The 22,316-nt window shown below is 41.0% G+C and overlaps 1 protein-coding gene across 1 annotated transcript in view; it reads left to right on the forward strand.

The window, feature by feature from the left end:
- The first annotated feature begins 5,885 nt into the window (after positions 1–5,885).
- The window catches only part of frem3 (Fras1 related extracellular matrix 3), a 30,366-nt gene continuing 13,935 nt past the window's right edge, over positions 5,886–22,316 (forward strand). Inside the window, exons 1-2 of the mRNA XM_074693861.1 lie at positions 5,886–10,902; positions 11,283–11,372. Of these exons, the coding sequence (XP_074549962.1) occupies positions 5,886–10,902; positions 11,283–11,372 (5,107 nt within the window). The remainder of the gene's footprint in view (positions 10,903–11,282; positions 11,373–22,316) is intronic.

The raw sequence follows: 22,316 nt of genomic DNA on the forward strand, positions 1-22,316 counted from the left end.
CTTTGTAAAGTGAAACCTTTTGCTTTAACACCTGTATTGTTTTTTTTTATCAATTTCATTACATACTATCAGTTTCAACACAGTGTATGTGAAATTCCACAAACCGAATATGAAATATTCTGAGATAGAACAATGAAACATCATCCATTAACATTTTGACCCAAGTAAGAAAAACAGTAATCAGGCCAAATGGCCTCCGATAGGTCACATGAACTTCCTCCAGCTGCTCTTTAAGATCACATCGCCTCATTTTGCTGTGAGCATAAGCATGAGCTCCAGGTGCAAACATATTTAGTTCAAAGTGACAGCGGCAAAAGATCTGAGAGCTGTCCACATTCCCTGGCTCTGTTGTCAGATTTCTGATTTTGGAACCGGTGTTATCTCGTGATGGACATGAATTAAGGTATTAATCGGGGCCAAGTAACTCCAAACTAAGATGAAAAATACAGGAAGGCCACAATTAAAGATCTAAACATTGACAGATCTATGTTAAAATTCGTTTGGTGTGTTAAGAAATGAAACAATTATGTGCTATTCAACACATTATAGAGCACAGCTATCAGCTTAGTTGGATTGGGCTCATCCCTCAATGACTTGATCTTGTTTCTGTTTAATTTCATGAGCCACACAATATTTTTAAATTTCCATCTCCAGTGAAGTGTTGCCCAGTGTTTGGTTCTGATCCAGCAGCTAAATCCAGCCTGTTTCCATGGGCTTCCTCTCTCCTTTAAAGACAAGTGATAGCCCCGGCCTATATCAATGTGCCCGCAGGATGCTTTAATCCACCGTTAAGCGGATGAAATGTTGCACTGAGCCTGTGGTGCAGCAGTGACGGCAGGAGCGGATCTATAATTTGTGCACTCGCCCCTCAAACCTGACCACAGTCACAGGCAGCCTGTGCCAAATCATCCAGAGCAGCAGAACACAAACCTGTTCCTCCTCGGAATTAGATCCAAATGTCTCAGGTCTCAGTATCCTCTATTTATACGCTGTGTATATTTACAACAGGCCTGGATGATTAGCATGCTAGCGCATAGTGAAGAGAATGTTAGGGCAATCTTCTTCGGCTATTCTAAGAAGACACAAAGTTTATCAGGGGTCAGTCGCCTCTCTGATGTCACAGCACGCTTTCAAAGATTCTGTCAGGGCTTCTTTTACCTAAGATACTGTTTAAGATTGAAATCTGCTGCAAGAGAAATATTCATGTAAATACTTTAACAGCATTGGACTCCAAATCTGTAACTGTTTGTACGACAAACAGCCAATTTTAGTTAGAAAACTTTAACACTAAATAAAAAATAAATTAAACACAATTTCCTTTGGCTATCTACAAGGCCTAGATTATTTTATTTAGTCCTGTCCTTATGTAGTCCTTTATCCTGTACCTTCCTAAATGTTTGCAAAACATCAGTAAGAGATAACCTAACACATTAAAGATGAGATAGAGACTTCAAGTTGAGACTTATTTAGCGAGGAAGTCATAAACATACTTTTGACATGGCTTAAATCATCTTTGTATGTATTTTCCTGTGTACACACTGGAATTTAATGCGTCAACACAATTATGCCTCTGTTCAGAAGGGTGGACCTTTACCTGCAGTTCACCTTCACTCTTATCTCAAGGCACACTCACACACTCACACACTCACTCTCACACACTGACAGTGATACAGTGAAGTTTAGCATCCTGAACAGCTGGACTGAGCTCTCCATGAATGATTGAGATGTTATCTTATGATAACTCTTATGGACACGCTCAGAATGTAAGGAATGATCACTAAAGCTGTTGCCTTTGTAAAGTGGAAACATCCATTATGGCTTCTGTCAGTTTGCTGAGACGTGGAATGCTGTGATGATTTAGGTTTTGTTAAATCCTATTTCCTGGCCTCATTTTCTGAAACGATCAAGCAATATAGATCGGGTTATGAAAAATCCTATATGTTGAAATTACTTTCGGTCACATTTTAAAGTGACCAATGCTGACTTAAAAAAAAAAAAAAATTCAGGTTTTGACTTTGTGGTTATTGCAAGTCTTCGATTCTTGTTCTGTCTTGTAACTACTTTTCTTTTCTTTTTTATTTTTAAACTTTCTTTTGAAAAGGTGTCACTGGCTCTTTTTGAACTTTCATTGTTTTCTTGTAAAGTAATAATGGTGAGTAAGTGGTCATTGTTGGTTGTAGCAAGATACATACTTCCAGCAGTCTTGGTTTTCCTTGGTTTTTGATTTTTAATTTATTGCTTTGTGTGTGTGTGTGTGTGTGTGTGTGTGTGTGTGTGTGTGTGTGTGTGTGTGTGTGTGTGTGTGTGTGTGTGTGTGTGAGTGCGTGTGTGTGTGTGCGTGTGTGTGTGTGTGTGTGTGTGTGTGCGTGTGCGTGTGTGTGTGTGTGTGTGTGTGTGCGTGCGTGTGCGTGTGTTGTGTCTTTTTTTTTTGGGGGGGGGGTTATTTTGTTTTTTTCTGTTTGTTGGTTGGTTGGTTGGTTTGGTCTTGTCTTGCTCATGGACACTTCAGCATGTGACTGTAGAAGCTGGAGTCAAACCCCCAACCTTCCTGCTAAGAGAAACGACCCCCACCTAAGCAAGACAGGAACTGTGGATAGCAGAGAGTGAGGAAAGACATGCAGCAAATGTGACCAAGATTGGAACCACTGCCAAAAAACATCAGGTCTATTGAAATACTCAGCTCCTTTAAATCCAGGTTGAAAACTCACCTTTTTACAGCTGCCTCTTATTAGAAAAACAAAAACAAAACGTTTTAATATCCTTTTTAACCGCACTACTCTGACCCTCTGCATTGCAACTTTTATGCTTATATCTTTAAATCTGTTTTAGAATTCTTTCTTTTTTGGATTTTATTTTGTTTTATTGTAGGTTATCCTGTATCTTGTTATTTTTATCTGCTTTTTAATCAAATTTTAATTGTTTTCTTTTAATATGTTTTCTCTGTGAAGCACGTTGAATTGCCTTGCCAGTGACCGTTGTGATTGATAATGTTAGGATGACATAACTTCTTGCAGTGTTCACCATGTAATGTTACCATGTTTGCTAAGCTAATCGTACCTGAATTTTTAGAGATTGCACTCTTTATTTAAAAAAATGAAAAAAAAAAAAAGTTTGCAGTATGTGTGGCAACATAACTCCGTCGGGATTAAAATTGAGATCTGGCATATCAGACATATCACATTAATGAGCACGGCATATTATGCTGTGAGGCTGTAAAATAAATCAAACAGATGTGTGTGCTGAAGTATTTCATTTGTGAGTGGCTTATTAAATGACAAAATAGCTGCACAGTTGGATCTATACACACCCTAATCTTGACAGACGTAACAACTGCACCAAGAGGAAAGAAAGTAAACCCTGTCGTCTCCCTGTGAGACTGTTAGCGATACAAGGATGGGATCCACTTGGGCTTTGTTTTCCATCTATCATGAGGTCATTACTGGCTGCTGTCATCATTAGCTGCCCCCTGGATGAAGAGTTGATCCTGGGCAGCAGGGCCTGGCGTCGACCCAGCTTCTCACTTTGTTTACCTTGGACGCTCATTAAAGGCATGTCATGTCTTTAATATCTAAATTGGACAAAGCCAAACTAATGACTTTACGGAATGATACTATTTCTCCCAGAGAACAGGTGCATTTGGTTGCAGGGCTTATCGCCGACTTATCATGTGAAGCTGTGGAGTCATCTCATCTCCTGGAGCTCAGACATTCATCTTTTCAGAAGACTTTGGGCCCATAACATGCATCTGACTTTTAAGTCTCTATGGGTCTTGTTATTTCATGGCACACATCTCGACCATTGGAAGAATGCGAGTGAAATCCTGAGTATAAAAAGCTTGGTGTGTTTGTTTCTATAGTTACACCCAACAGTTTGTATGTGTGTCCCCTTTTTATTCTTAGCTGGTCAAGTGAGGAGGGCAAGATTTATTTAGAGGATGCAATGAAAAGTGTGATACAGAATGCCTGGATGCATGTGGCATCTCCGCTATTTGGCCCACACTAGCTGAGTGGTTCACAGTGTTGTCTCGAAAGCATTCTTTTGTCCTATAAAGACAAAGAATTTAACAGAGTGATTCTTGAAATTTTTGTACTGTAGTATCTCATGAGTCCATCAATTAATGGCTTTAAATTGGCTTTTCAAACTACATCTTTAAATAGATTGTAGTTCTACAGGTCAGAAGCTTTTAGCACTCTTTGGAAAAAATACATTAATAATTACTGATTTAAAGATTAAGCCTAAATAGATTTAAATTTATCATATCTGACAAAAGTGATGATTAAAGATTCAGTACAGCCAACTCCTGCGATTAAAAGAACTCTGAGAAAATGTCTGAGCAATGCTCATGGATCGCTTCATCAAGTGTCAGGCCCAACTCAAAAGATGATCCATAAAAGGCTACTAGGTATTTTTATCTTAACATGACCTTGTGCACCATACTGAGTACACATTCTCACATTCTCCCTGCATCCACTGACTGTCTGCTTGATTCCTCCATACTGGGCTTTGTCAGAATGAATGAAAAACAAATCAATCTGATTATTTTCTCTGCAAATTTAAATCATGATTCCTGAATGTAAATAATTGTGTAACAAGATTAATGTTTTATACATTTTCTTGGTATGGAATATGGTGATTTGTATCCTCACAGAATAAAGGAGGGGATTTCCAAGACTGGGAATGCATGGTTTGACTGAAAAATTAAATTACTGCTTTTGTGATTGACCTTTGATTTTAATTAAGTTTGTAAATCAAGGCTTGCAGATGTAGAACATTCTCAACAAATGTTCAAGTTCCCAGCAGCATTTTCAGATGTTCTGTGTTTTGTGTGTGTGTGGGACCTGTACACCTGTCATACCAGCTGATGTCAGATTATTGTACTTCAGTGTGGGTCTAACAACCACACCGGTGCCGAGCTGTCTCACTGACACAGCATTTTCATCACTCTTCTTGGAGAGCAGATGATAAACACCTTAAATTTTATTTTATATTGTGCTGAAAAATTGGAAGCAGACATAAACAGGTTGATTACTCTGTGTATCTCTCAGATTGAGTCCCCTTTACCCCGAACTAGTGCTGAAATTTAAGAGCTCAACCTTGACATTAAAACTTTATTAGTTCGGTAATGAATGATTGGTTGCTAAATTTACATATCACTCTCTCTAAGAGCTTATTTTTCCTTTGGAAAGAAGTTTTTGATAATGATACAACAGCCCATGATGAAATGTCTTAAAAGTTAGATTTAAACCTGATACTCACCCAAAATTTTCTACAAACTGAGGAAAGAGGTCATAAAAGATTTTTTTTTTCCAAGTTATATGCAAAATTTAGCCGTCATGGGGCCTTGCCAAGCAATGATTTATGATGTGATTCAAAGTAAATTTGCAAAAGATTGAAGAATCATCATATTTAGTTGATGGATAACTAGAACATGCATTTTCAACAATGGGGACAGTGAACATGAGTTAATAACAGACTTCAATAAAGCAGGGAAGAAAAGTTTGTGACTGGATTTTATCCCTCACTTGTTTCAAAGAGAGAAGGGCAGAGGGTGGGTGTTGGTTGGGGGGAGCACTTTCACAGTCTTGTCCAATGGTTTTTCTTAAATTAGCCATGGGGGCAGGAGGCTCCCTCCCTGTGCTGACAGAAGGAGGAGCCTGTGCCTGTCACTGTCTACTGTTTCATTATTACCTGCACAGCCCTGCAGCATTCACCACACTTGTGTCTCTGTGTGGCTACACAGAAACAGAGAGACACAAAGAGGACACACTCCAAGGCCCAAAGCATCAAAAAGAGTTTTTTTTTTTTCTTCATGATTTTTCTCCTATTGGGACACAGATCTGCCTGCTACTGCTGACTTCTAAAATAAACTGCATCTGGCTGCAGATATGGCTGGTTGTCTGCAAAGTTCACCTCTTTGTCAGAAGTGGGAACTTTTTAGATGCCTGCTTGTGCATTTGGCTCTCAGTCTCTGTTTTACATCAGTAGATGCAGAGCCTTTTAGCCTGGCTCACAGATCTGGACCTAATGAAGACAACATTATCATTGCTAACAATGGGATCAGGGTGCCTTTTGGAAGGTCTGTGTTTCTTGACCCTTTAAATGACCTGGTAACTGAAGTGCAGCCTGGTGACCGCTGCCACATCACTGTTTTGGACAATGACCCACTGGCCCAGAAACCCGGCATGCTGACTCCAAAGAAGTTCCCCTGTTTGTTTGGACCGGATGAAGTGAAATACACTCATTTTGGATCTCGGAGCCCCAGCAAGGATCGTGTGAAGCTTCAGCTTCGGTATGACTCCCAGACGGACACAGTTATCATCCCTTTCATGCTGGAGGTGGAGGTGGTTTTCCAGCAGCTTGAGATCCTCACCAGGAATATGCCCATCAATGTTGAAAAGCTCAGCGGTGACAGCAGCCCCATTGACAAAAAGAGTTTGGAGTTCACCTTTGAGGATGGCGTCACACAGTGCAAGATTGCTACGCTAGTTGGCGCTGGAGGTCTTCCCAGGTATGGCATCCTTTTGAATAACCCCTCAAATGGCGAAATGATTGAGTGTGATGAGTTTGTGAAACAGGGAATACGCTACAAGCACACAGCTAAAACCAACTCACCTAACAGAGACTATATTCCAATGATGGTAGAGCTGCAGGACAACGAGGGCAACACCATAACTCAAGAATATTTCCAAATGATGGTCAGAATTAGAGAGGGTGCAGAGAATACAGCTCCCAAACCCAGCTTTGTGGCCATGATGATGATGGAGGTCGATCAGTTTGTGATGACAGCTATCACAAGCGACATGCTTGCTGCTGAAGATGTTGAATCTGACCCAGATGACTTAATTTTCAACATAACCTCCCCACTGAGCCCTCAGCACGGCTATATCATCAGCACGGATGATCAGAACTTGCCTATCACTTCTTTCTATCAGAGAGACATACGTGATCTCAAAATAGCTTATAAGCCACCCTCAGAGGACTCAGAGGTAGAGAGGATTTTTCAGCTTGAGTTTGAAATTGTAGACACTGATGGTGCTGTGTCTGATACCTTTGCTTTTATGATTGTGGTGAAGCCAATGAATACCTTGGCTCCTGTAGCGACCAAAAATACAGGGCAGCTATTGTTTGAAGGGCAGTCCAGAGCTCTCTCCAGCGCCCAGAATTTAGAGATTAGTGATGAGGACAACCTTGAAGACGTCAGAATAACTGTGGTTGATGGCTTAAAGCATGGAGACTTGACAGTGCTTGGCTCTCGCAGGAAATTCTTTACACCTGCCGATCTGGACGCCGGTATTGTGGTATACCAGCATGATGGCAGCGATACCTATAGTGACAACATTATTTTTAGAATGACTGACGGCAGCAATGAAGTGGAGTTTTTGTTCCCTATCACTATTGCTCCCACTGACGATGAGCCTCCGATTATCAATGCCAACACCGGCCTGGTACTTTTCAAGAATGAGGTCATGCAGATTTCTCCTTTCATCCTGAGCGCCACAGATATTGATTCAGAAGATTCCACCATTAAGTTTATTTTGGAAGCTCCGTACTCCACTGTAGGTGAGCTTTTGTTGAGGCAAGTAGAGCCTCCTTCTGACCCATCTCTCTGGAAGTTCAGCGAGACTGATGAGATGTTTGAGCAGGTGGTGACTGAATGGTTCCAGCAGGATATCCTTGACGGAAAGCTGTTCTATCGTCACATCGGACCACACAGCACCACAACTGTTATCGATCACTTTGTTTTCCGTGTTCAGGATGACAACGACCCTCCTAACCAATCAGGCGAACACATGTTTACCATTAAAATACATCCTGTTGATGATCTTGCGCCAGAGCTTCTTCCAGGCACCACCCTTCACATGACAGTCCAGGAATATGAACTAACACACTTTAAGAAGAAGTTCCTCTGTTATACTGACTTAGACTCAGATGACAGGGATCTGAAGTACACCATCATTAAGACCCCAACTGACACTGATGAGAACAATCCAGCACCCTTGGGTGATATTGTCTTGACTGACAACCCTGACACTATAATTACAGAGTTCACACAGGCCCAGGTTAATCACCACAAAATAGCTTACAAACCTCCAGAGCAGGAGTTGGGGATTACTCCCAAAGTAGCTCAGTTCACTTTCATTGTAGAAGACACAGCTGGTAACACAGTGGATGGACTGTTTACTATTTTCTTACAGCCAGTTGACAACAAACCCCCAGTTATTACCAACACAGGGTTCACTGTTTTGGAAAGCAGTACATATATCATCACCAGGAAAGAGCTCCACGCCACGGACACGGATACAGAAGATGACAATATCGTGTTCACTGTGACCCAGATTCCAGTTTATGGGCAGATACAATATTTTGGGGTCGATATGACAAATGGTGAAACCTTTGTACTTGAAGACATTGAAAATGGGCGTATAGCTTACATCCACAGTGGAGAAGAATCCCTGAGTGATGCCATTAAGCTTGATGTTAGTGACGGTTTTCATGAGGTACCAATCACCATTAAGATTACCATCGAGCCAGTTGACGATCAAACCCCTACTATTATGCTACCAGAAGGTCTACTCGGAGCATCCATAGATGTGCTGGAAAATGGTGCGACAGAGATCACAAGTAATGTCATTCAAGGCCGGGATGAGGACACAGATGATCTCATGCTCACTTTCATTATTGAGGAGCCTCCAAAGCTTGGTGAAATCCTGGTTCATGGTGCTCCTGCTGAGCGGTTCACTCAGGAAGACATTATTAATGGGGCAGTAGTGTATGCTCACACATCTGGGGAAATCGGACCTGTCAAAGAACACGACTCCTTCAATCTTACTCTATCTGATTTGTCAGATCAGTGGGTTGTTGGTGGCAACAAAGTCCAAGGTGTGACGGTTCACGTCACCATCCTTCCTGTTGACAGCATTCCACCTATCGTCAGTGTGGGAGATCAGTTTGTTGCTGTGGAAGGGGAGAAGAATGTCATAACTCTGAACCACATCCAAGCTGAAGATGTAGACACCGATGATGATGATATCCTGTGCACTATCATTGTGCAACCAACATCTGGCTATGTGGAAAACATTTCCCCAGCTGCAGGTTCTGAGAAGTCAAGGGCAGGGACAGCAATCACAGCTTTTAGCATCAAAGACATCACTCTAGGTCATATCTACTATGTCCAAAGCATTCACAAAGGGGTTGAACCTGTGGAAGATCGTTTCACCTTTCGCTGTTCAGATGGTGTCAACTTCTCTGAACGCCACTTCTTCCCCATAGTCATCATTCCAGCCAATGACGAGAAACCTGAGATTTTCATTCGTGAGTTTGTGGTGATGGAGGGTATGAGTCTAGTCATTGACACGCCAATTCTGAATGCAGCTGATGCTGACATCCCTGGTGATGAGCTGCACTTTGAGATCATTAAAAAACCCAAACATGGATCAATAGTTCAGCAGCTCAGCACTGGCACCATCACTGTAGAAACTTTTGATTTGGAACAAATTAAAGAGGCATCCAACATCGTTTATGAGCATGATGATTCTGAGACCAAAGAGGACAGCTTTGAGATCAGCCTCTCAGACGGGAAACACAAAGTGGAAAAAACTGTTCTCATCATGGTGATTCCTGTTGATGATGAGACACCAAGGATGACAATCAATGATGGTCTTGATGTTGAGATTGGAGAGACAAAAGTCATCAGCAACCGGGTTTTGAAAGCCACAGATCTTGATTCTGAAGACAAGGAGTTGACTTATATTGTGCGGTACGGCCCCGGGCAAGGCTACCTCCAGCGTATCAGCAAATTTGGCGATGTTATGGGTAACATTACCCTTGGGATGAACTTCACACAGGATGAAATTGACAAACAGCTGATTCAGTACGTACACACTGGCCAGGAAGGAATCCGTGACCTACTCAAGTTTGATGTAACCGACGGAATCAATCCTTTAATTGATCGTTACTTCTACATCAACATTGGAAGCATCGACATGGTCTTCCCAGATGTCATCAACAAAGGTGTGACTCTTAAAGAAGGAGGGAAAGTTACTCTTACCACTGACCTCCTCAGCACTACTGACATCAACAGCCCTGATGAATTCCTTAGCTTTAGCATAACGAGAGCACCCAGCAGAGGCCACTTGGAGAGTACTGACCAACCAGGTGTTCCCATTTCCACCTTCACCCAACTCCAGCTCGCTGGCAACAAGATCTACTACATCCACACTTCAGATGATGAGATGAAAATGGACAGCTTTGAGTTTGAGGTGACAGACGGTTTTAATCCCGTCTTCCGTACGTTCAGAGTGTCCATCACTGATGTTGACAATAAGAAACCTGTCCTGACGATTAACAAACTTATTGTAGAGGAAGGGGAAATCAAACTCATAACACCGTTTGAGTTGACGGCTGAGGACCGAGACACCCCTGACAACCTGTTGAAATTCATCGTCACCCAGGTCCCAGTTCACGGGCAGCTACTGTTCAATAATACCAAGCCAATCTCCACCTTTACCAAGCAGGACCTGAATGAGAACCTCATCAGCTACAAGCACGATGGCACTGAGTCAAATGAGGACAGCTTCTCCTTCACTGTCACAGATGGCACCCACACTGAGTTTTACGTCTTTCCTGATACTGTGTACGAGACTCGCAAGCCCCAAATGATGACCATCCTCATCAACACCGTGGACAATGGCGTGCCTCAGATTGTTGTAAACAAAGCTGCTGCTTCACTGAGGGTCCTGCAAACGGGTCACCTGGGATTCCTGATCACCAGCAAGGCCCTTCGATCAGAGGACCGGGACAGTGCCCAGAAGGCGCTGAAGTACTCTCTATCCGAGGCTCCTCTGCACGGCTTCATCATGAACACAGCTCTGGGAAATGACAGCGTCACAACTTTCACACAAGGTAAGATGACGGTATATCTGTTTTATATTCACAGAGTATTAAAAAGTTTAACTGTGCTATCAGTTGTTTTAATATTTACGTAAATAGCTTATGATGATGCTACTTTTGTAAATGCAACTGTTAACCATCCTCATTTGAGTAATTTAGAATCAAATGATATGATTAAGAGTATTACACTTCACATCATAGATATTTTACAGCATCAAGCCCTTCCTTAAAACACTTTTGAATGCTTCAACTTAATCGTCTCCTGTTGCCTATATGACGTAAATTGCAGCCTTAGGGCTGTAACTAAAACCTTGTAAAGCAGCTCAGTCATCATGGTTATCTCTCTTCCATTTAAGCAAAACTCCCCCACTCTAAATTTGTTTTGCCCACAGCTGATATTGATGACATGAAGATCTGCTACGTGCTGTTGGATGGGAGCAATGCCACAAGTGATATCTTCTACTTCACAATTGAAGACAACGGTAGGAATCCTTTAAAGTTTTGTTCTTGTGTGCACTGACACCAAACTAAGGCTCAAGGAAGAATCATTTCCCCAAAGGCTGTCCTCAGACTTTATCCCTCTTTTAATGGCTTTCTAAAATGGAAACTTCCTGCTCTCTGTCAGTCTCCTGAGTGTTTGCATCACAAAGACTTAAAGCAGTTGGCCATGACTGACACCCAGTATTGAGCTGCCGTTTCTTTTTTGCCCCGCTGGAAAGAGAAGCAGGGTTTAAAGGATAGAGGTCAAAGGTTACTTGAGCCAAACACTAGCTGTGTGATGTTAAAAGCAAATGAGTGGGGACTTCTTTCAACTTTATGGTTTGAGAACAATAGGATCCTTTCCTTCAGGGTATTTCACCAAGTTATCAAATGTTGTCTTTCATCCTGAGTTTGAAGGAACACTGAGAAATGTGTAAAGATATCCAAACCAATTCAGTGTTTTCTGTGGATTTTGTCTTCTAAGAATCTGTTTCTTAAGTGACAGGCTTTGTTTTGGTTTTGCATGTTTCCTACTATTGCAAATAAGTGCACCTATCACTACAAAGAAAATGTTTTGTCTCAATCTTGAACTTCCTAAAAGACCCCTATAACATATGTCTCACTCTATTTTTTTTTTCATATTTACAGATATAGCATCATAGTATATAGTTCTTTTTTAATGTTTTTTTTCTGTTTATCTTTAAAAAATTATCTTAAATTAACCAGATATGCACAGTTGAGCCACGCTATGTAATGTGTAAGCCCTGTGGCCTGTCACCTCTTACTTTTAGGTAGATTTACTCAAACAGGATTACAAATATAGCAGATGCAAAGCAATAAAATGCAACTGACCGCATTGACATCTCAGTAACAGCTATAAAATGCAAACAAGATTTAGAAGTGTAACCGAAGCAGGGAAAGTTTCGTCTATACTTGTGCACGTTGGTGATACTTTCACTGTTACCATGAAGGCCACTGAGAAGGCGAAGGAAGTCTCTTCTTGTCTAAATACAGGCTTTCTGTCTGCAAAGGGAAGCCTTTCATTAACCACAGCTAGATCTCAGTAATTAACTTCTTCCCTGACTGTTAGGAAAGTAGGTGATTATTTATTTTTAATGAAGGTTTGAAGCTCTGTCATTAGTTATAACTGATACAATAACCAACTTTAACCCTTGATCTAAACTGTTGACCAGATTAACATTTCTTAACCTTGTGTTTGTGACTTTTTAATGTGAAGCAAAGCCGGTTGGCATTTCATGTCCTCAAGTGGAGGACTGAAATTAGAGGAAGTGAGCACTAAGGCTTCAATTAGCTCAACAGTCTTTAGCCTGTTTGCTGTCACACATTGCTTGAGTTCCCTGCCAACACAGCTGAACCAGGTGCAGCAGTGCAGGCTGGGACTTTAAAGCAAACTGTGTTTCTGCATGACCACGGTTCATGTGTAAAGGTTAAAGACAGTGCTGCCTCAGCTCACATCCCAACATACATGAAATTAACTCCAGTCACATATTTTCCTTCTATGTAGTGGCGTATAATCACCTGCAAACCCCTCACCATGCATATACAGAAACAAACCCACACACAGGCACATTTGGAAAAAGATCAAATAGCTGATAACAGCAGTTTAAGCCAAGTGATGAATCACTCGAGTGAAGTGTTGAAGAGGTGATTCCTTAGGGATGTGCCTTTAACCTGGACATGTAGGGACATGTAGGTGGAGGGCAAGCCAGTGGTCATCCTATCTGCTGATAGATCTAAGTAGGTGAGCCGTTTGAGTAGGAAGGCTCAGTCATTAGAGATTTTCACAGAGATTATTCTCTTAAAGTGGTTTCTGTTATGCAAAATCTGTCCTTACTGAATTTCTTGTAATTGAGTTGTACATGCCACAGCAGATTATTTTCACGGAAAAGAAACAGTCCCCTATAGACATGTGATGCTTCTTCACAAGCCAGGAACACACACATGTGCACACAAACAAAATTAAATAAAATTGAGGCAGCTTTGTAGAAGACTGTTTTGCAACTTTCTCATGTTGTTGCATCTGAAGGTTAAAAAAAGCCTTAATCGGAAGCTTGAAAGTGCCATGGAACAAGTAGAAGCAGTGTGTGTGTGGTCAGGCGCAGCTGAAGTGTGTCTCAGTAAGAGGTCAGAAGCTCACGTTCAGTTTCACACCAAGAGACTCAGAGTCGACCTGCTGCTCAGCAGCTGAATTCCAGACTTAGTGGAGAAAGTTATTGCAGCTACTACAAGTCAGGGTGCCTTTTGGCCTTAAAGGATTGTGCAGAAATGCAATTAAAGGCCAAAAAAATTGGCTACAAGATGAAATGCTGAGTTGGCATGTAGACTCATGAGTCATGTTGCGGTCCTAAATTAATTATTGATGTTAAACTTAAGCAGCATTCACAAATTTCTACATTTGGCCTTGAATGTGTTCATTTGGATAAATTACTGTTGGAGTTTTTTTCTGATATACAAATAGAAAAAAGTAGAATGAGTGTAAATACAATGACTGTCCTTCTCTTTTTTTTTTTTTTCTTTTTTTTGTAGGGCATTGGAAACAAACACAAACTAGATCAAGTTATGTCACTCTGTCAGCCTGTTGGGAATTTTTACCAGAATTGCAATAGCCTTTATGCAAGTGACCGGGTCGGAAGCTCCCTACGGCCAGTCAAAAAGTCGAAAACTGAGGCAGTAAATAACTTGTTTTTACAAGTTAATACACAGCTTTCCCAGTGTTCTCAGTGAGCCAGAGGCTAAGAGAAGAAGTGTTGATTTCCTTCCAGACGTGTTGAGACATTTTGGGGATTCCTGGTTTTAGAACTAGGGTCATTTATTAATCTCAGATATTTGTACTCTAAAGTGAAACACTGCCTCTCCTTGTTAGTGTTAGATGGCCTTAGATATCACATCACTGCTTTCATAGATTGGAGAAAAAGAGCAAAGAACCTCTGTTTTCAGATTAGATGGCTTGGTCTCTGTGTGTTCCCCAATAGCAACAATATACTCTTCCAGATCTTGAGGGGGTTCATAGACCCCGGTGGGTTGAGTGTTATGTGATCATTCAGAGCCGAGGGAGGAATGCACTTCCTCGGAGACTGCAGACTCCAGGGCCACAGACAGAGCAGGGCCTGGAAGTGAAGTGGTATCCCGTGCAGACAGGTGTGTACGTGAGGGGAAGGATCCATTTTCAAAGCCCCCCTGGTCACCCCTCTCTAGGCTCCCCAGAAATCCAACCCAATCCCAGATAACCTGTATAGTTTCTCTACTGAGGTGCTTTCATTAAGAGGGCACTTCCCAAGAGGGTGCAGTGATACCAAGACAGGGAAAAGTGCAGCCGACTATCTTCATACAGTTGGATTTTTATGTGAATTTCTTTCAGTATCCCAGATGAACAGTGTGGCATAGTGGTTTTGCGACAACCATGTTACACCCCTACTTCCGAACTGTGTTAGGGGATCTTACATGTCACTCATGTCAACAGTCACAGAGAGATTTACTGGCTAATGGTGCCACAGCCGGGATCTCCTGTGACTGGAAGACGCTGTGACCCCTTAGACCCCATACCACATCCCACTCTGTTCACTAACCTCCTTCTCTAAGCTCTCTCCATGGTATTACTATTCCCTTTTCTTTTCTTCTCTATTTCTTTCCCCTTTCTTTAGCTACAGGGATGTCCCCTATCTCTTACACTCCACAATGTTTTAACCCAGTTCTGTGTCTTTCTTTCCTTTTTGGTCCTTTTTCTTCAGCCTTGATTTATGTTGGCTGGAGGGCTGAAGGGGCGGGGAGTTATGATGTATGGCTACACCAGTTATTCTTATCTGCTTTCTCATATGGCAAAGCTGTTGCTGCCCCTAGCCAAGCTGTCATTGAGTTACTCCTGCTCCTTTGCTTCTCTTTTTTTTATCAGCCACACTTTGTCGAACGGCCTTAAGGTTGTCAACATCCCTCTGTGAGGAAGCCAGATTGTCCTTTTTATCCAAATTGGAAAATCTTGACAACTTTTGTGGTTTTTCTTTGAATTGGGCACAAACATTGCCATAACCAGTATGTTATGTTAACTGATCAACAGCCAACAGTCCTTCTTAATGTCATACAAGAGGTGTTGAGGCCCCTAAAAATTAAAGTTTAGCCATTTGCTTGGAGCCTTAAAGCCTTTTTTTCCCCTAGTCAATGTTTTCTTTGGGACTTTTGTTATGAATTCATAGAGTACACAGCTGTAGCTTTCATCCAGCTTTCATACTTGTAGCATGTCTTTTTCTTTAAAAAGCCACATTATTTGATTTCTTAGAGTTCACGTAAGATCTAAAGGACTTCTTATCACTCTTTGCAATGCAAATTCTATTGCTAACTGCAACCACAGATTACACTAGAGACTTTTGTGTTTGTATCTTTATCTGTTGTTGTAGTGACATCATCAGGCTCATATTTAAATAGCTCAAATTTAATGAAAGACCAAATATTTACAGTAGTAAATAAGCATGTTTACAAACTACTGAGCTGCTGCAATGGTAAACGTAAGCCAATCAAGCAGCAGTCTTTCACCTTAAAAATTAAACCAACCACGTAAGTGTTAAAAATTGCAGTTCCTCAAGTGTCCACCTTAAGCTGAAAGCAAAAGCCACATACACACCCATTCTAAAATACTCTTTTTATAAAGCAGACAACTTGTAAGAAAAACAGTTTTCGTTTGAATAGCTTTTTTCTATCACAGTACAGGAGTAGAACATTTTAGTAGCTTATTTGTCTTGAAGATGTTAATGTTAAATGTGTTTCTTAATAAGGGGCAGGGCTTACATGACTGACAAGTGAGAAATGTAGCTGTTAGCTAAAGCGTCTATTCTATGTTTTGGCCTCTTGCTAGGCTGACTGGAAGATGTGTTAAAGATGTGTTGTAAATTACTTAAAAATCTGTTTTTGTGATAGACTTTAGACATGTTTATTCCCTTTGTGAAAATGGGAATTTTAACATGCTGTTAATAGAGTTCCCTAGCTTTTAGCTTTGGCATTATTCTCTAACACTGGGGGTTGCTGCTTGGTTCCTTCACAATTAAACCGTTCCCTGGAAGTATGTAACCTTGCAGGGCAGATGGACCTGCCTGATTCAGTTTCTGAAATCCCGCAGATCCATCTTGTCAGGCTCCAATGACCAACAATTTTGCTCGGCTAAATTCTGACCGGCCCAATCAGGGAAGAGAGGCGGGGCTGTGGGAGCATCGCAAATGACGAGAAGACGTGATGTCAGCAGACTTTCGTACTTGTCAGTGTTCCTTTGATTCTTAAGTTGACTTTACAAAAACAGCAGCAGTCGTCTAACACCATTATCACAACTGTTTCTCGTGTTCCTGTAGTTGTTCGTCCATTGTTTCTCAGCAGCGGCAAACATAAGCTATGTCATACCGTGGCTTGATGTGGATTGGTCTGTGGTGAGTGTGTCAATCAGAATGGTCGTCCAATCACCAGCTGCTGATTTTTTTTGAAGGTCCGCCTCTGAAAACAAATCTGAAGAGCTACTACCCAGATGGACTAGTGAAAAATTTCCATGGCAGATATATGAAACTGTCCCTATGGCATGTCAGGTTAGGAAGTATGACTCAATATCAATATATTTTCTGCCATGGTACAAAACAAAACAAATATTCCCATTATATCATTCTTGTTAATCATTCTAAAAATAATTTATCACAACAGGATCTTTAGCAATTGACAAATATTCACAGTATCACATAAATCATGTTGTCATGTTATTCCCAGGCTCCTGTGTCACTGTGTAAAGTGCAAACAAACAAGCATCAAAGTGGATGTGGCGCTCTGGCCTTGTCAGATTATGATTTACTACATCCTAGCGGGATCACCTCTCTGTTCTGAAATGAAGCAGCAATCAAGCCACCGTGATGTGTCCATTTACAGCTCATGCTGGAGGGAATGATAAGAGTTATTAATACATGTTATCATATAGCATTCCCAACATGAATTCTTCAGAGTGCTGAGAGGAAGCTTTTGCTGTCACTATTTAAAAAATGTCTCTCTGTACTTATCAGGATCACAATATAGAAAAGAGTTGTTTACAGTCCTTTGTTTTATTCTTTCACACCTTCATGATTTATTGGACCAAACTGAAAAACACAGATATCTGAATTCCACTCATAGTTGACTGAAACCTGCCGAGTATTTATATCAACGGGGTGATTAATGAGGAAACGCAATAAAGGCGTCGCTTGTCACTTGATGAGGATATTCTTAGCTGGTTGCTCTTTCTTGCATCATGCTGGTGAACGTCAAAGCCTCATATTGACCTTCCTTTTCTGTAGTATCTCTGGCCTGACCCACAATCCCCCTGCATCTATGTATGGAGCAGGCAGCACTGCTATGTAAATAAAAGCTTATGAAGAAAGATCCCTGTGAGGATTTCTTAGGCTATAGTTTCCTGCGTTTCCCTTGATGTTGGCTGAAGCAGAATTTTGGATTAGTAAAGTTTTAAATGATCTTTATTTCTCCGAATCGTTTAACTATGCTTTAGCTAAAGCCAAAAAGGAATCAAATTCTTCATTGCTTTTTTAAGCAGAATTTTTTTGTGGAATTCTGTGCCTACATGTGCAGCACATAGCAGGCGTCTCATTCAGGTCCTAGAACAGGATAACATGTCTCTTTAATATTCATATCCCATCCTCGTTAGAGATGAGGGACCATCAGACTGACTTTAATTTATGAATTAGCTGCTATAAAGCTTTTCATCTCAGCAGGAATTATGATGATTGACAGTTTTTAAGACCAATGGAAACGTGAACCAAGACAGGCAGCTACTGTATGTCTTGCATTTAACTGCTGGTCTAATATAATTTCAGTGCCATTAAAATTTAATGACGTAGAACATAAATCATGTGTGGAGTGTCTATTTCTATTTCTATGTTTGCAACTATTTTAAACAGACCTCTAATTTGTATTTTAAGTTCATCTCTGGGGCAAAGTTTGACTTTTTACTTCCTGAGGTGTCAGTTTCATAGTCCCAAAGCCAGTCTGGCGACTCGATCATTTCTTGATTTGCTCAGATTGGTGCCAGCTCAGACCTCAGTGTATGACAATATGAACAATGGAAACCAGAAAGAAAGGAGACGATCCTCCTCTCCTACACTGCAGTGAACAAAGTGGAGGCATGCAGGGAGCCATGCCACGCTGGTAGAGCTGGCCCACCCAGACTGTGGCCTGCTGTCCCTCTCAGTTGTCCGTCCCCCCGACGAACAAAGCCGACACAGGGAGGAAGGGGAATGGGGGGGGGGGTTGGAGAGGACAGCTGTCACTCTGTTGCATGTAGTCTGGGAGTCTGGCGGGAAGGAGGAGAGGGAGACAAAGACACAGATATTGTTTCTCTGTCTTACTTTATTTCACTGTGACTTTGTTGGAGTTAAAGCTCCTGTGATGAGTTTTGAGCTGGTTATGATCAGACTGAAATTTACTGTCTCTACAAAAAAAAGACCATCAGAAATAAGATTTATTCTTATAATTTTCAATACTTGTAACCATAGTTGTGTGTATGACTCAGAGACTTAAAGTCAGTAAAGTTAAATCCTCAATTTTTTTTTATTTATTTTTTTTTTTTTAAGTGCAAAGCGATACAAATATCACTTAATCCTTGGGGGCGCCAAAATTCACACAAACCACAGGAGCTTCAAAAGTGAATCAGATACTTAACATTTTTAGGAAGAGAAGAGAAATGCTGTGGGGAACAGAAATTTTGGACCCTTGACAGCTGTTATTCCGGACAAAAGTAGCCACATATACGACAGACAAAAACCACCTGTTGACCAAAGAGTGTAATAAACCAACAGAACAGTCAGGTCAAGGGAAATGGCAGATGTGAGTTGTTCACTGCTCTCCACAGTTCTGTTGGTTCATATGTGGGGTGGGTATTTACTCAGTTTTGAAAGTCATTTTAATATTTTGCAATAAAATTGACAGACTAAGACTAAACTAGACCGACTGATGGCCTTATGGTGACCTGGAGCAGTAGTTGACAAAACCACAAGATGATGAATTCCGAGTAAGGAACCTTGTGCTCATAAAACAAACTTAAAGAACAGTTAAGTCTTTTTTTCTAGCTTTTCTGATTATCCTGTTCGCTTTCATGGGTCAAAGATCACTTTCGATTTCAGTCTGCTTCACAATCAGTTAAAAACTCCTCAGAGGCATCCTTGTGCAGATTCATATTCTGATTACTGTTCTGTTGAAACTTGAATTATTCCATATTTTGTACAGTATAGTCTAAAAATCTGTGAATAGTAACTTCAAAGACTTTGCCTTTGCCTCATTCATAAAAACTCCATTGTTTCAGTTCTTGTAGTGATAAAAAGCTTGAGTTGTCAGATCACTCTTTGCCAAAACAGAGGCAGCCTCTTTGTCTCAGCTGTGTTCATTTGATAATCCTTGGCGAAAGCTTCCAAGTAAGCCTCTCAGCTGCAAAGAGGGCCGCCAGCATGCACATACTTTCTCTAGAAACACTCTGATGGGTGAGGAAGACTCTATGGGACTTAATATCAGGACCAAACTCAGGTTATTTTTTAATTCTGAGAAGGATTCCAATTCCCTTTTCTTTTTCCTTTTTTAATCTTGTGCCAACACCTCAAAAAAACTGGGTCATGGTAGAAAAAAAAACATCCGTGACACATGTGTCTTGTATTTTTAGCAATGACTGTTAGAAACCTGAGTATGGAGCCTGGTTGAGGGTATCTGTGCCCGCTGGGCTCTGCTGCTCCTCCTTGTCTGCCTTAAACTATGTATGCTTCAGTGATGAGCAGTGGCATGTCCAGAGGGATGGCTATGGCTGGCATGGACTTCCTTTGAAGTCTGACTTGACACTGTGAAATCTTAATACTCTGGCAGAAAGTGGTCACTGCAGTGGGGGGCTATTCAAAAGTCATTTTCTCTGAAATGAAATGGTTTCTGTGGTGGAGGTGCGTATCAGCCTGTCTCAGGATTTCTTCCTAAAGTGTTTGTATTCTTCCTAGAGCTATGTTTTTCCAGAAAGTTACAGTCATGCATCAGAGGGTTCAAAAAGCTTGGTGGATGAAGATAAAAAATCATATAGATATAGAATATGTTTTTTTAAAATGTTTTTATCTATTTATTTATTTATTTATTTATTTATTTATTTATTTATTTATTTATTTTTATTTTATTTTATTTTATTTTATTTTTTTGGGGGGGTGGGGGGGGTCCCAACAAAAATATTTAAATATTGAAGAAAAAAATTACAGGCTTTCACCTATTATGCATCAGAGTATTAAAAAAGAACAACTATTTGCCTCATTGAAATGAAATCGCTACTTTTTAAAGTTTTTCTGTTTTCTGTCATAACTTGATCAGGGGACTTTCATGTGCAAGTATCTTTGCACTTTTCAAACATTTGAGATGCTCTGATTTTTAGTCATTGTCCCATAGAATCCATTTGTTGCTATCAGCTCAGTCTAAACATGCTCGTGGGCTTACTAAGTAGGGTTTTCACTTCACTTGTGTCTAAGTCTGATTTGGTTTGGACATGCAGCCCCCCCCCCCCCCCCCCCCCCCCCCCCCAAACACACGCACACACACACACACACACACACACACACACACACACACACACACACACACACACACACACACACACACACACACACATTTCAGAATACCCACATTCAACCCCCCAGTGTTTTCATTCTCGTCAGCCACATAGCAGAAGGAGTGCAGCCTCTTTCTCCCTCACTGAGCCTAAACTGAGCCTGATGCTGGCTTGTTGTGAGGACAGCGGGATGCTCCTTTACATTGTTCCCTGCTGTTTTTTCTCTAAGATTTTTAACATGTCTGGTGCACTTAATCCTGACTTAAAACAAATCAAATATTACCACTTTTGAAAAGGTCGGAAACTGTCCCATCAAACTGCTGGACATTTCCTTTGCCCAAGTGAGTTTTCCTCCAGGATCCTCCAGCAGCGTTAGGTCAACAGGGCCGTTGTCACTGTGACCAGTCGTGCGAGACTAAAGAGAGAGAGCCTTCTCTAACATCCTTGATCCAAAGAACCCATCAAGCCCTGACCCATTTCACAGCAAAAGTCACAGGTCACCAGGCTCGCCCCGCGACGGATAAGACGTCATGGCCCTTTGCTGTTATTCATAAAAAACATCCAGATTTTCCAGGAGAAGCTATAATCTGAAATATCCCTGAAGTATCACGTCAGTGATCAAAAGTGAGCCGACAGTTCGAAGGATTACATGAGTCATGAGATAGTATGGATTAAGGGCAGGATTGGGTTGTAAGTTATGGATCAGTGGAAGTTGACTGAGCTTTAAATAGGTGTTGGGCTCAGATGTTTCGAGAGGGCAGACTCTTCGAAATGAGGAAGAGGCACTTTTAGACCAAGGCTTTAAAGTGATAAAACCCTGCATGACGATTCAGTGCTCAGTATGTGCAGAAGTTTTGGAGAAAATGTTGCTATTCTGAACATCTGCATGGTTGTATTGCTCATAATTTGATGTTTATTCAGGGTAAAATTCCTGATGTAGAGTTATTCTTGATCAAACAGTCCCTTTGCTTTTGCTACCCACCACTCTTGAAAGTCTCCTTATCAAATCAGATTTCTTTACTCAGTGTTGTATAACCAGTATCTGGTGGATAAGTATGACAAAAGTCACTCTTTTTAGTCACATCAAAGGAGCCTTGATGGTCTTTGTGTCAGAAAATCACCTTGTTCAAGAGGGAGAGCAGCAGAGCGTGGATTACCAGGATAAGTTAGATTTCCAGGAGACTAGCTCATTAAAGACATTATGAGTGAGTTTTGCCACAAGCTGAATGGTCATTTCTACACTTGTTCTGGCTGTATGAGAGCTGAGAAGTCAGCATTGAGTAAAAAACACCACTGGTTTGAATTCTTGTATTTTTTAAACAAAAAAAAAGCAGTGAAAAAACCTTTTCTT

The sequence above is a fragment of the Halichoeres trimaculatus genome, unplaced genomic scaffold, assembly GCF_033239565.1.
Source record: "Halichoeres trimaculatus isolate MK-OKI-2021-1 unplaced genomic scaffold, fHalTri1.1 fHalTri1_scaffold_2, whole genome shotgun sequence".
Taxonomy (NCBI): Eukaryota; Metazoa; Chordata; class Actinopteri; order Labriformes; family Labridae; genus Halichoeres; species Halichoeres trimaculatus.